This window comes from Nomascus leucogenys, chromosome 23 (genome assembly GCF_006542625.1).
Source record: "Nomascus leucogenys isolate Asia chromosome 23, Asia_NLE_v1, whole genome shotgun sequence".
NCBI classification, from domain to species: Eukaryota; Metazoa; Chordata; class Mammalia; order Primates; family Hylobatidae; genus Nomascus; species Nomascus leucogenys.
The window spans coordinates 32,624,744-32,639,297 of record NC_044403.1 but is presented as its reverse complement, the minus strand read 5'-3'; the positions used below and the strand labels follow the sequence as shown (position 1 = coordinate 32,639,297).

General features: G+C 51.9%; 1 protein-coding gene across 5 annotated transcripts in view; it reads left to right on the top strand.

The window, feature by feature from the left end:
* Nucleotides 1-626: 626 nt before the first annotated feature.
* IQSEC3 (IQ motif and Sec7 domain ArfGEF 3) overlaps nucleotides 627-14,554 on the top strand; it is a 110,191-nt gene continuing 96,263 nt past the window's right edge. For 3 of the 5 annotated variants that reach the window (XM_030804555.1, XM_030804558.1, XM_030804557.1), the window contains exon 1: nucleotides 627-1,321. In XM_030804555.1, coding sequence (XP_030660415.1) covers nucleotides 768-1,321 — 554 coding nt within the window. In that variant the 5' untranslated portion in view covers nucleotides 627-767. The remainder of the gene's footprint in view (nucleotides 1,322-14,554) is intronic. The other 2 variants (XM_030804556.1, XM_030804554.1) reach the window with 2 other exon arrangements.

The window sequence follows — 14,554 nt, the reverse complement described above, 5'->3', positions numbered from 1 at the left end:
GAAGGAAGGAGCAGGACCAGACGCTCTTTAGGGTCCCTTAGAGCCCCAGGATTCTTGTGTTCCAGGGAATCCCCCGGCAGAACAGATTGCTGCGAGCAAAAGGGGCGAGTGTGGCCCCTCCTCAGCAGGTCTCTAGATGAACCCCAGCCTCTGGAAGGCCTGGACCTAGTAAAAAAGAATTCGCGTCCCTTCAGGGCCCCACGCCTTCCTCTCCTCCAGCACATTTCTCTTTTTCTTGGCCCCACCTTCCCTTTTTCTGCTTCCTCTCTGCTAGCCTCTCCCCTTCTCTTCCTTTCTTTTCTGTTTCTCTTCTCCTACAGGTCCCACCGCACCTTCCCAGTATCGCTGCTTCCCCTTCGCCTACTTCCCAGTCCGGCCAGTCAGATTCACCGTCCTTCTCGGGTCGCCTGCGTTATCTTGCTCTCCTCCCACGCCCCGACACAAGCTCCCTCTCGCTGGCCTCCTCCCTCTCCTCTCTGCCCTGCAGGCAGCAGAGCCTCCTATGACGCCAAGAGGCAGGGAGGTGGGGAGGCGAGGAGTTGGGGAGGCCTGGAGGTAGGGGGTGGGGGTGGGGCCTTGCGCAGCCGCCCCGCCCCGCGATGCGTGTGTGAAGGTCGGGGTGGCTGTGACGCGGCGCCGGCCGAGGGAGGGAGGCTGGGCCGGTGGGAAAGGGAGGCGAGCCGACCACTGGGCTGCTGGGCTCCCGCGCCCTCGCGCTCCCCGCCGCCAGCCCAGGCGCAGGCAGGGCGCAGGCGGCGGCGGGCGGCATGGAGAGCCTGCTGGAGAATCCGGTGCGCGCCGTGCTCTACCTCAAGGAGCTCACGGCCATCGTGCAGAACCAGCAGAGCCTCATCCACACCCAGCGAGAGCGTATCGACGAGCTGGAGCGGCGGCTGGACGAGCTGAGCGCTGAGAACCGCAGCCTGTGGGAGCACCAGCAGCTGCTGCAAGCCCAGCCTCCTCCCGGGCTCGTCCCCCCGTCATCGGCCCCGCTGCCGGCCGCTCCGGCCACAGCTCCTGCCGCGGCCGCCAGGGCCCAGGAACCTCTCCAGGACCAGGGACAGCGCTCGGCAGCCGCGCCACAGCCCGCGCCGGATCAGCCGCCGCTTCAGCACCACGGACACCTCCTGGAGCAGCCCCAGCGCGGCCCTGGCAGCAGGGCTCACACTCCCCAGTCGCCCCACAAGCATCTGGGGACACAGGGGGCCGTGACTGACAAGGAGAAGGAGCGTCCCCCGAGTTGCTGCGCTGCTGCCGGAGCCCTCCTTCAGCACAAATCCCCCTCCGCCCTCGGCAAGGGCGTCCTGAGCAGGAGACCTGAGTGAGCGGGGAGAGGAGATGGGCACTGTTGTGGTGGGAGCAAGGGAAGCAAGTGGGTGTGAGGGAGAGACGGGGACGTTGGGTGCGTAGGAGTCTAAAGGACCGGAGTGATGTGGCCTGAAGAAGCCAGAAGTGTGCGAAGGAAATTTTGGGTAAATGAGGGAACGATATCCGTGCTTGAGAAGGTTTTGGGGAATGTTGGAGCAAAAAGGAGTAACCAGACCATTAGTAGAGGCAAAGGAGGAAGGAAGTGGGTGTTAAGTGATTGGTGACATTGGGAACTGACAGCATTTAAAGAGGGTTAGGCTGGGATGAATTTCGAGTGAAGACTAAACTGTAGAAAAGAGAACCATTGAAGGAATCTTTTTAAGTGAGAAAAAATTTGGAAGGAAGTTTGGGTAGTAAAAGTATTTGAATGGAGACTGAGATGTGAGAAAAGCTGAAGGCTTGGAAAGAGGCATGTAAAGAGCTTTAAAAAGGCTGGGGCCCAGGAAGAGTAGGACTGGGGTAGAGGGGAATCCAGGAGGCTGGGGACAAACCTGAAAAGCAGGAGTGATGTGGGAAACCAAGGGAGCTGGAGGCAGAGGAAAAGAAAATGTGGCTCTTTAGCTGGTGAAGTGGGAGTCACAGCTAGGAGTGGCTCATTTGGGGAAGCTTTCTCTTCTCTGACCTGAGTGGGCACCCTTCTTCTGAATTCCCGCAAAGCCGAAGAGGTGCAAGGGAACATCCCATCAAACCAATGGAGGACTCAGGCATGGCTTGAGGACTCAGTCTGGTTACAGCTTTTTCCTCCAACTCAAGGAGGGTTTTTCATACAGGGTGTTTGGCCGTTGTTGAAAGGGAACAATGACATGGGGGACAGTTGGCAGATGGAGTTGGTATTCAGATGTGATGCCTGTTTAAATCTGCCTGTTAAGGCCAGCAACTGCAAACCTTATTTTCCCTGGTTATCTGGTGATCACTGAAATCTTGTCTTGGGTCCTGAGAGAAATGTTAACCTCTCAGTTCCTAGAACTTCAAGCTCTTTCTTCACTCAGGAGGTCCATGAACTAGGAATATGGGAAGAAGATGTGAAAGTGTCTGGGATGTTCTCTCCTCTGTACTGGAAAGGCTGTGGCCATGTCCGCTTCTTTTCTCTGATTAGACAAGTGATGGAGAACTAAATAAAGAACAGTTCCAGGGAAATTGTCCGTGGTCGGCACCTGACCTTGACAATGGTGATGCTAAAGGGAATGGGGAGGGGGAAGTAGAGCTGAGAATCTCATCTTTATCCAGGTGCATTAAGTCTGGGAGATACTTGTGAATATTTGCTGTATTCCTTCAAAACTCATTTTCTTTTACCATCTGTGGCAGAGTTAGAGAAGTTGGGTTAGGGCAGGGTAGCTCACAGAGTATGTTGATCAAAACCATGGGATCTAAGAGGTGAAGGTCTAACATGATCTGGCTTGGCAGACTTAAAACATTTGATTCAAGTCCCAAGAAGATACAGTTTTCTACCCCAGGTCCCTCAAAACCCCTTTGTACTTCCCTCAGTTTCACATTTTTATTTTTATTTTTTCCTTATCTGGCATAAAAAGCAGAAAGTCAGTTTTCCCTCAATGCCCAAGGCTCAGCGAAAGGCGACATTGTTCCAAGATACTAAGTGGTCTTTTCCCCCGCATGAGGGGATGAATTTTTCCAGTCCCCTTCCCTGAGGGCAGCCACAGCTACCTGGTCATTATGATTTCTCTCCTCATGACTTTTGGTGTCTCCTTTCTCTCCCACTGCATCTCCACTTTCTTTGCATCTCTTCAGGGCACTGTGCGGCCAAGAAGAGTTGAGGAAAGATTATTTTTCTTAGACAAAGACATTGCCATGGCCTTCAGAGTGGCCTACAGAACCCAAACCCTTTCACTCAGTTGGTCCTGCTAGGAATCCTGGGATTTAGGAATCATCTGGGCTTCTGTCCAGCCCCACATGTCAATTCTGGAGAGGAATTGTGACATCCTCATCTTTCCTTCTCACCTGTCCTGCTTTTGCTTCCCAAAGGAGCAGAACAAAAATGAGAAATAATTAGCATGGTGGAGCAGAGTGGAAGTTATTGGAATCCTTCGCTTAGAAAGTTGCCCCAGGCACTTAACAGTAGTGCCTTACTTTCTCCAGATTCTCCAGCTTTTTCTCCTGCTCCCCAAGCCTGCACACCCAGAAACATAGAGACCATAGATGTGCCTGCTTCCCCTCCTCCCTGCAGCTCTCTTTCCTTGGATGTGAAAACATGGTAATCTTGGCTGGTTGAATATCTTCTGGACCACTCATTGCTTTCCCCACAGTGGCCCAACTTCAACCCAAATTTCCCCACAGAGCTCAGGATGGAATCACCATTGCTAATGACATGTTTGGTCCTACCCTGCTCTCTGCCCGTGGCCCATTTTGTATGTTTGTTATCCTCTGCCCATAGTTGTCTATGATGCAGGACAAGATAGAGCCAGCAGGCAGAGAGAGATCTCCATGGATAGGGAGAGGTGAAGAGGGGGAAAGCAGAGCCAGCAGCCCCCTCCCTGGTATTTCTCCTGGGGAGCTCCCTGCAGAACTGGTTCTCTACTGGGAGTGCTGAAGCGGGAGGAAGACATGGCACAGTGGGTCTTCCGATCATGGGTTTCCTGTGAATCCTCCCTCATTCCTCCTCTGGCCTCATTTCAGTGACAACACGGCCCCAGTGAGGTGGCTGAAGAGTGGGTGAGCGTTTCCAGAGGCCAGGCACTCGGGTAGATGCACTATATCCTCACACAGTTGACTTTTATCCCCAGAGCTCCTCTTCCTACCCAGTTCCAGGAGAGGCAGAAGCCCTAGAGAACTGGGACTGGAAAATAATGAATCATCTAATTGCCATCTTATCTGCATTAATATATAATCTGGCCTCTCTCCCTCCTTCAGCTGAAGGAGACACAAAGGTGGTGGTCCTGGAGGTCAGTCCAAGAAAGCAGCAATGTGTGGGTGAGTCAGTGCAGAGATATTATGGAAGAAAAACATTTGAAGGGTTAAAATTATTTCTCTGCATGCTTCTTGATTCTTGCTAAGCTCTGACCCCCACTGCTTTTGCCTCTTAATGAAAGCAGCAAACATAGCTTTCTCCTCTTTATTTTTTCAATCAAGGCTCACGGCATCTACAGAATTTATTATTATCCCTTTCCTGGCTGGCGCCAGAACCTCAACTTGACCTGGCAAATCCTCTTGCCGTGGAAGCACATGAACTTATCTGAAGCTGCTGGCTTCAGTGGCTTCTGAGAACATTTGCCCAACCACCAGTCATGCGTTTAGTGCCCATGGATGACAGGGCTTGTCAATGTCTCCAAGGCCACAGGCAGATGATTGCTGGAGGATAAATTCTTGCATCCCAATTCAAATTCACCTCCTGCTGCAAATCCCAACCTCAATGTGACTATGAAGTCTGAAGGGCTCCACAGTTCCTGTCTTCTCTCTGTTATATTGTTTCTTCCTTTCGCATCCCTCCTCTGCCTCACTACTTTCCTCCCTTTTTCCTTCCTTCTCTTCTCTCCTTCTACCTCTCCCTCCAACACTTTATCTCTCCGTGTTCCACACCAGCTCCCTCTTTCCTCACTCCCAATCTCTCCCCAGACCCACACAGTGAATGCCATAGGGCCTCACAAAGGCATCCTGGCACATTTTCCCACTGGCCCAAAACCAAGCAAAAGAAACAACAGTTGGTCCTGCTGATTCAGCAAATCTCTGTGCAGCCTGAGTTTCAAAGGTCACTTATGAGAAAAGGCAGCTGGGGTCAGGGCTGGGTGGAGAGGGAATGGAAGGGAGGGTAACATTAAAAAAGAGGGAAGGGCTAGGACAAACATCGGGGCTCGCAATCTGAAAGGAGACTCAACTCCTGAATTTACACCCCATGTAAAGATTTTTAGACAAGCTGCCTTGTTGGGAAGCCTGAACATTTATTTTCACTGGAGCCTAAGCATATCTCAGTGGCTCTGGGCACAGGGCAATGGCAGCTTAGTAAGGAGTTCTTAGTAAGAGGCCCTGGGGACACTGTCACTGCACCTAGCAGATTCTCAAATGTGAGGACATCTGGCAGGGTTTCCAAGGCTTGGGCCACTGCAGCAACTTGCTCCTCTGCTTCTGGAAAAGCACAAAGTGCAGGTTCCCACAAAGACTCCAAAGGGTTGCTTATCCATGGAAGAAAGGAGTGGTCATCTTTATTTCAGTCAATGAGGGCATTAACAAAAAGAAAGGGAATCAGGGCTGGGCACGGTGGCTCACACCTGTAATCCAAGCACTTTGGGAGACTGAGGCAGGCAGATCATGAGGTCAGGAGATCGAGACCATCCTGGCTAACACGGTGAAACCCCCTCTCTACTAAAAAAATACAAAAAAATTAGCTGTGCATGGTGGCGGGCGCCTGTAGTCCCAGCTACTCGGGAGGCTGAGGCAGGAGAATGGCGTGAACCCGGGAGGCAGAGCTTGCAGTGAGCCAAGATCGCGCCACTGCCCTCCAGCCTGGGTGACAGAGCGAGACTCCGTCTAAAAAAAAAAAAAAAAAGAAAAGAAAAGAAAGGGAATCAAGAGTAAGGCAAGGGCAAAGCTAAATCTTTCATGCTGAAAGGAATTTCAGGTAACCACTGGATCACACAGTATTCAAGATCTAGGTGATTGAGAATATGGGCTTTTGGCAAGCACACCGGGGGGAAATCTTGGTACCTCCACAGTTGTGAGACCTCGCCTGCACTGTTTACTTTCTTTTAGCCTCTGTTTTTCCACTTGTAAAATGGGGAAAATATCTACCTTAAAGACTTGTTGTAAAGTTTTAAAAATTACATATCATTTATTTAGTACTGTTTGGGGTACATAGTGAGTGCTCAACACATTGCAGTATTTCTACAGATAAAGAAACCAAGATGGGCAGATCAGTTGAGGTCAGGAGTTTGAGACCAGCTTGGCCAACATGGTGAAACCTGTCTCCACTAAAAATACAAAATTAGCGAGGGATGGTGGCCCATAGTAGTCCCAGCTACTCGGGAGGCTGAGGCAGGAGAATCACTTGAATCTAGGAGGCTGAGGTTGCAGTGAGCTGAGATTGCGCCATTGCACTCCAGTCTGGGAGACAGAACGAGACTCCATGCCCCCCAAAAAAAAGAAAAAGGAAAAGAAACCAGGGCCCAAGAAAGATAAGAGGTTCACCCGTTGTCAGATGACAGTGACAGACTAGACTGCAGGCTCAGGGTTTGTTCTACACTGCCAGGCCACCTTTCTACATGTGCTCTATCCTCATTTACCCTCTACCTCTAGCCCATGTGCTCCCAAGCCATTCCAGACACAGGAATGTTGAGCGTACCTTGAAAAGCAATCAGCAGCACAAATCCACCATTCCTCTGTGATCTGTAATGCTGTCTCACAACTTTCTAGTTGGCAAAGCCTTCTTTAAGCACAACTAAAACCTCTTCTGTTGCATTTTAAGATTATTTGCACTTCTCTTAAGGATACCAAAGAGATCTGAGTTGTCACCCAATGCCCCATGGTGAGAACAATCACCCCATTTCCTAATTAGGAAAATTACAGTCTCATCTAGGAGAAGGTACACTGACTTGTCAAGGACAAAAGTGGAGAGTGAGAAGGGAAATGGCATCTGAACCCAGGAAGTGCTTCCCACTTCTTCAGAATGGAGGCTGAATCAATTTCTCCAAGTTCCTCCTTCCTAGGGATGGAAGGTAGACCTGTACTTTTCAGGACTCTGAGGTTAGAAAGCTGAAAAGAACAGCAGGGAGGGACTAAGAGGCCCGATGCGTGGTTGTGGGTTTTCTTCTCTTAAAGACTTTTCTTACATGAGATGTCTTCCAGGAAAATGAAAACAAATGAAAAAGAAAAGATGGTGGCCTTCTAAAATTCCCTCCCAGGGTGTTTGTGACTGTGAGGCCACCATAGGCAAAGACCACTGATGTGTGCGTGTGCTGGGGTGGGGGTGGAGGGCAGACTGTTTTGCTGTTGCTCTTTGGTTGGAATAAGGGATCTGGGAGGGTTATGTAACTCTTCAAGACTGGTGTGTGTGCTGAGCGGCCCCTTTCCTCCCTGGAAGCTGGGCTGCCATGGTCATGTGGGCAGCCTGTCCAAGTCCCTGCCCAAAGAAAGGCCCCATGCTCTGTGCTGGCATCAGACCATTCCCTCTAAGCCACAGCTTCAGGGGCTAGAGGCTTTTAGGTGCTGGGCCAGGGTCTCCTAGCCCCACTGGGGAGTTAACCAAATATCAGAGCTAGAAGGATTCTTTAAGGTAACCTGTTCAAACTTCTCATTTGGCAAATGAGAAAACTAATGCCTGAAAAGGAAGTAACTGTTGCTTCCAAACTAGCTAGTGTCAGAACTAGGTTCAGAGCTCAGATTCTCTTAACTCTTCATCCACTGCCCTCAACATTTTGTGATGATGGACCAAAAGAGCCAGTCAGGGCTGCTTCACGGGTGTGCAAGGCCAAACTTACAGCTAGTCCCATAACCCCAGGGAGGTCCCTGTGCCTTCCAAAATATCTCAACTGTGTTAATAATTCCACAATCAGAGATGGCTTTAGGTACTTCAAGATTATCCTCCTTGTCTAAGTGCAATTTCTTCTAGGAAGGGGGAAAAATCAACACATTTAGTCTTATCCGTCTTTTATACTTTAGTGTGAAAGAGTTTATTTGAGCAATTTCCCAGAGAAGGGTTTGGTAAGAGGGAAGGATACTGTGGTAGCAGTGGTTAACTAAAGGCCAGGGAAGGAGGCTGCTAAGGAGCTGAAGGGCTCATGAGGGAGGCAGTTCAGAGTCTGAATGTATTTTTAGCTCAACTAAATTTTGCAGAGAATTGGAATTGCCTTGTTTGGCTCTGATAAGGAAAGGGGAGGGACACAGGGCATTTCCACTGACTTCTCATGGAATAGTAAGTCTTTGGGCTGTAGAAGGGATACTTTCCCTACGAACTTCACGTGTGGAAGTCATAAAGCAAGAAGTTAAAGAGCATCACGATGTGTGATAAGCTCGTTTGCTCCTTTCTAGGATCTTAAAATAATTTTTTGGATGGTGAAATGTCACATGACTCTGTTGGGGTTTGCTATGGGGCAGGAAGATGTGGGCAGGAAGAGCTGGCAGGCAGCAGAGGTTGGTGTCGCACGAGCCTGAAGGGGATGGGAGATGAGAGTCAAACCCAGCACCTAGAAGGTACATGATAAATCCCGGTTGAATACATAAACTCTCCGTCTGTAGGGCCCGGGCAGGCTCACGGATTGTTGAGTGGAGGTGGGTTGTGGTATCAGGGCTGAGGAAGAGTTGGGCAGAAGGGAGGACCCCTGGGTCCAACAGCACAGCTCACGGTCCCGCAGCTGAGCCCATGTGGGAAGCTGGACTCAGAGGCTCAGCTCTTCAGGCTGGTCGGGGTGTGAGAGGGATAAGGGGTGAGCGGAAGACTGCCCCCAGCAGTAAACAGAACCAACCCCAATCCTAGCTATGAGTAGGGAGAGCCCTCTACTCCCTCTGCCCCCAGCCTCTGACCAGTCTGTCAGCCCGGGAAGCTGCATTAAGAACAAATCTCTGCAGTGAGAGTTTCATCACATATGCGCACACACACACACACACACACACACGCACGGCCTCGTCAGCAGGTGGAGTGAGAAACGGGCAATGGGCCTATGAAGGCAGGAGGGAAAGGAGGCTTGCATTGTGGCCATATCTCTGGGGGAAAAGAGAGGAAAGAGCTGGATTCCAGGGTCATGAACCAGCAGCACCCAGATTCCAGGCCCCTTACTCCTATTTCTCAACCAGGCAGGATCAGCTGTGTTCAGGGAAGTGTCAATACCGTGACGGGAGGGTGAGCAGGTGGTGCGCAGGCGTTTGTGGACCTGAGTGGGCACGACTCTGCATGGGCAACTGTGTGTTACTGACTTGGACTGGGGGAGTTGGAGGCCAGCTCACACTACACTAAAGATACAGAGGCTTCACAGCAAAGATCAGCATAGCTTTATCTCAGTATCTCCCAGTGACCCCTGGCCTGGTCACACCATCAGCACTCCCGGTTCCTTTTCCTTTCTCTGCATGAAGTGTTTCATCTCCATTAGCTAGCCAGATCCTCCTGGGTCTTCCCCTCTGTAAAATGGGACAAGTCTACCACGCCTCCATACCCACTCTGTCTGGAGCATGCAGGAGACCAGGCCCCAGAGGAGTGAGCTCCTGGGAAGAAGGCTGTGTGGAAGGGGACAGGTACAGGGGCTGTGCCACTGGAACTCTATGGAGGTATAGTGTCTCACAGCTCAGGTACAGGGCAGCAAGACACACAGAAAGCTGTAGTGTGATTTTCCCTGCAGGATATCTCGGCCTAGCTGTGGCCAGGGCCTGGTGCCAATGACCTCTCAGGGCTTTGGATGCACCAGGTCAAACCAGCCAACCACTTGCCTCCAATCAGGAATGCACTCCCCATCCCAGGCAGAGAGACAAGGGAGCTCCACAATTTCTTCCTTGATGAACGATTCCTATCTACCACAATTTTCATTCTATGCATCAAATCAACCAATGATTATTTAAAAACAGCAGCAACAAAAACTCTGCAAAGCGGGTGGGAATTTCCTGCTTGGGTCTAGTCTCCGTGTTTCCTGTGCATAGCCTGGTCTTTACCCTGGTTGCTTCCGAATGGGCATCATCTGGCTTCTCTGACATTCTTGATGCTACTTAATGCATGATAAGAACCCATCAGAGAAGGCCAAAGGGATTTCCAGAGAGGTAGAAGCACTGCGCTGGGCAGCACCAGGGAGGAATATTATCTTTTCAAGCAGCTGCAGACTCTGACCTAGAGGCCAGAACCCCTGAGTACTGAGGTCAGCACCTGTCTCACACACCCCCAGCTATAAGCTTGAAGCAAACCCCTCCCCTTCTCTGGGCCTTGATTTCCCCTCCTGCTCAATGTGGCCATTCTTGGTCCCCCTTCTTGCCCACTCTACCAGGTCGCCAAGTCTGGCAAAGCAGAGGGGGTCACCGCAGCAGGAAGGACCGAGCTTAGATATGAAAAAAGACTTCTACATGGCAAGAGCCACAGAAAGGACGCTCCAGCTGGCTCAGGAGAGGGGGATCGCTCCCTTTCAAGAACAAAAGGTGGCAGACCCCCGGGGACCCTGGGGCAGAACGAGGTAAATTCTGCAAGGACTTCCACATCTAAGACCCTAGAAACCTCCAGTCGGCCCCCTCCGACCATGAATGCGTCAAACCCGGGAGCAGCAGCAGGGGAGGGCTCGGGTGCAGCTGGCCTCCCTGGGGTGTCTCCTCAGCCCCTCCGCCCCCGACCCTCGCCGGGCCAGCCTGGGGAAAGCCTTTCCTCCTCTGTGCGCGCTCCCCGGGCTCCTCCGTGGGGAGGGAACGTGGAGTCGGGATCTCGGCTGCGTGGGCGGGCTGGCTAGCAGCCGGCAGGCGAGAAGGAATCTCCCGGCCCACGCGCCCCCTCCCAGCGTCCAGCCTCGCACTTCCTCGCGGGGGCGGCGGCGAGGACCTGCACCCCGGCGCGGGGAAGCCTTGTGCCCACAGCCTCCCCGCGTGCCCACAGCCTCCCCGCGTGCCCACAGCCTCCCCGCGTGCCCACAGCCGCCCCGCCCCGCCCGGTTGAGGAAGGCGGCTGCTGAGTCACCCACTAAGTGAAGCGCGGCCCGGGCGCCCCCGCCTCCCAGCCCCGCAGCGCCCCCGCGCCCCTCACCCCCCAACCCCCCAACCCCCGCGCGGAGCGCTCCCCGCCGCCGCTGCCCGCGCCCACGCAGCCCGGCTGCGCACCGCCGCCCGCCCACGGTGTCTGGGGTCTCCCGGCGCAGGGCGCCGACTCCTCCCGCGTTCCCAGCCCGAGGGGGCGCGGAAGGGGATTCCGCGCTGAGGCACCGCCCGCCGCCGCTGCTGCTCCTGCCGCCTCCAGCCCGGGGAGCAGCGGGGCCCCGGGGCTCTCCCAGCCTTCGGGCTGGGTGCTGGATGCTGGATGTGCGCCCCTCCTCGGCCTCCATGGGCCGCAGCCCGGGCTAGTGTGACGGTGTGAGTAGATTCCCGTGGAGAAGAAGGCGACATTGAGGCGGGGGCGGCTAGGAGGGGTCGGGGATGAGGACGGTGACACCGAGGTCCAAATTCTACTCAGCATCCACCTTTCCTGGTCTTCTTTGTACCCAAGACACCTCAGCAAAAAAATAAATTTAAAACTCCCAGCCTTATCTTCCCATGTTTGTATTTGTATTTTATCGCATCACAGTCTTACAATTCCCAGGGCTGTAGGTCTCCTCAGCCTACGGTGCAGCATAATAGTTCTGAGTGGGGCCCTGGGTTTGAATCTCACTCGGTCGTTTACTAGCTGTGTGATCTCAAGCAGTGAGAGCCTCGCGTTTCCCGTTCGTAAAATAAGGAATGCGAATAGTACCACCCTCCTGGGATTGCTGGGAAAATTCAGGGGTGATGCCAGGAAAGCGTCAGGCAAGCCAAGTGCCTGGCACGCAGTGAGGGCTCAACGCGTGGTAGCTGCTGTCATTTTGGGGACCCTTCCAGTGGCAGAAAGTGCTTTTTGAAGGTGAGAGGCCTCACCTGGGTCACTGCTCTCCCAGAACACAGGAGCTGGGAGTGAGCCCTGCAGCGCAGGACCAGCTTTGGGCACAGGGAGACCCTCCCTCACGCCCTGCCTGGCTGTGGACGGTGGCTAGGGACCCACTTCTCAGCCCCAGCCACAGATGGGACCTATCACACACGAGGTCAGCTAAAGCCTCAGGGCCCTTTCACTTGAAGGACTCTGGCTTCTGGCCACCTGTACTTGTGCAGGTGGCTTTTAACATACACACAAAATTGCTAATGTAATTTGCTTTTAATGTAATTCACCTTTTCCTTTCTTTAAGAGATGGTGACTCTGTCACCCAGGCTGGAGTACAGTGGCACAATCATTGCTCTCTGCCGAACTCCTGGGCTCAAGTGATCCTCCCACCTCAGCCTCCCAAGTAGCTAGGACTACAGGCATGCATCGCAACACCTGGCTAATTTTTTTTGTTTTTGTAGAGACGGAGGCCTCCCTGTGTTGCCCAGGCTGGTCTCGAACTCCTGGCCCCAAGCAGTCTTCCCAATTCAGCCTCCAGAGTAGCTTGATTTACTCTTTTCAAATAGACAATACATTGACCTAGTACAAGATTTAAAAGAAGAGTTTACAGTGAAAAGCATCTCCCCCATCCTTGTTTCCTAACCACTGGAATTCCTCCCCACCCCCACACCTTCCAGCAACCACTATTATTTCTCATGTCTTTCCAGCTATATTATACGTACATTCAAGCAAAATGTTTATTTCTTTTTACAGAGATACTAGTATACTATATGCTGTTCTGCACCTTGAGTTTTGTTCCCTAATAATGTATCTTAGTGATCTTTCCTTATTAAATATAAAAAGAGCTGCCACATTCTTCTTTAATAGCTGCAAAATATTCCACTGTATGGCTGTGAAGCTAGGTCCTTTCTGCTGTCTGCTGAGAGTTTTGGAAGGCAAGTAATTATCTAAGGTGGGCTTTCCGAGGACGAGAGAGGGGAGGAAGCAGGTATTATTGAGCAGCTACATTTGAACTTGCCCCTCTGGCTGACGTGGCTACATTTGAACTTGCCCCTCTGGCTGACGTGCTGCTGCAGCCTCCTACAGACATGGGTCAGTTGCAGCAGAAATACGATTCAGCGAGTGCTTCTCAGTCTGAAAACTCCAGCTTGGCTCACTTTTGTTCACCGGGGCTCCCTTTATCGTCAGCAGTCATCAAGTTTGGGGGAGCCATCAGGGTGTTATCTGGCTCAAAACCAGCTGAAGGTGAGTCCTACAACCCCATCAATTTCAGGAAGCCTTCCTGAACCGATCTGATAAATAAATAGATGTTCTTATAGCCTCACTCCTTACTTTTCACCCCAGGCTAAGCACACACAAGTCCTTGCTAAGAACGAAATTAATTCTTTATTTTTGTGGCTTAGAAAAGCTTGTTTTCTTCTTTCTGTAAGTATATATTTTCCTGGCATCTGTATTCTTCCTTTCACTTAACAAATATTTATTATCTGCTGTGTGCCAGTTACTATTCTAGGCCCTGGGGTATAGCAATGAACAAAATCTCCCAAATTCCTTTATGAAGCTTACAGACAAACAAGATCACTAATGAAAGCTTATAGTGCATCTGATAGGGTAAGTGCTCTGGAGGAAAAGCAGAGAAGAGACCCAGAGTAAAGGAATCTGCACTTTCAAACTGGGTGCCCTGGGGAGACAGCACCTGAGCAAAGTCCTGGAGAAGGGGAGGGAGGGAGTTCTGTGGCTGTCTGGGGACAAGCGTTCCTGGGTTCCTGGCAGAACAAACAGCTAGCATAGAGGCCAAGGGTGGGACCCTGCCAGGTTGTTCAAGTAAGACGAGGGCCCAGAGAGCACAGGGAGAGGCGTGCGAGGACAAGTCAGAGAGATTGGTGGGGCATGGGAGGGTAGGAGGCTGCAGGGGCATAGCAGATCTTGTAAGAGATTCTCAACTGCGATTTCCAGGTCCACCAGGAAGCATCTGGAAATGTGTGGGTACATTTTAGTTGTCACAATGGCTGGTGGGGCTTGGGTGAGGAAGGTTGTTGTTCTGTGGCATGCAGTGGGTAAGGGCATGACAAACACCCTGCAGTGCGTGGGACAGACCACACAGTGAAGAATTTTCCTGCCAAAAACGCCCCTGTTTCTTGTTGAGGGCATTGGAGTCTGTTAGGAAGTGTTTGGCTTTTACCTTCAGAAAAACTAGGAACCAGTGGATGACTTTGAGCAGAGGGTGCTTAAAAGGAACTTTGGATGCTGGTTTGAGAATAGACTGAAGAGGGAAGAAAGCAGAAGCAGGGAGTTCAGGTATAGGTTGTTACACAGCCCAGGTAAGAGATGCCAGTAGCTTGGACCCGAGTAGTAGCAATGAAAGTATGATCTGCAGCCAAGACAACAGTACTTCCTGAGGGATCAGTGTGGGGTGTGAGACAGAGGAGTTGAGGATGAGTTCAAGGTTTGGGGCCAAAGTTATTAGAAGGATGGGATGGAGAAGTCCATGGCGGATGAGGAGAGTTTGAGCATTTGATGGATGGCGCTTGAGACAGCTCTTAGACGTTTGAGAGGACATGTGCAGTAGGCATTTGGAATGGGCTGGAGGTATAACTTCGGGACCAGGGCAGATCTGCAGGGCACACAACACTAAAAGGTGGGCATGGGAGCTGAGAAGGAGCACCCAGAGGGAGAACAACC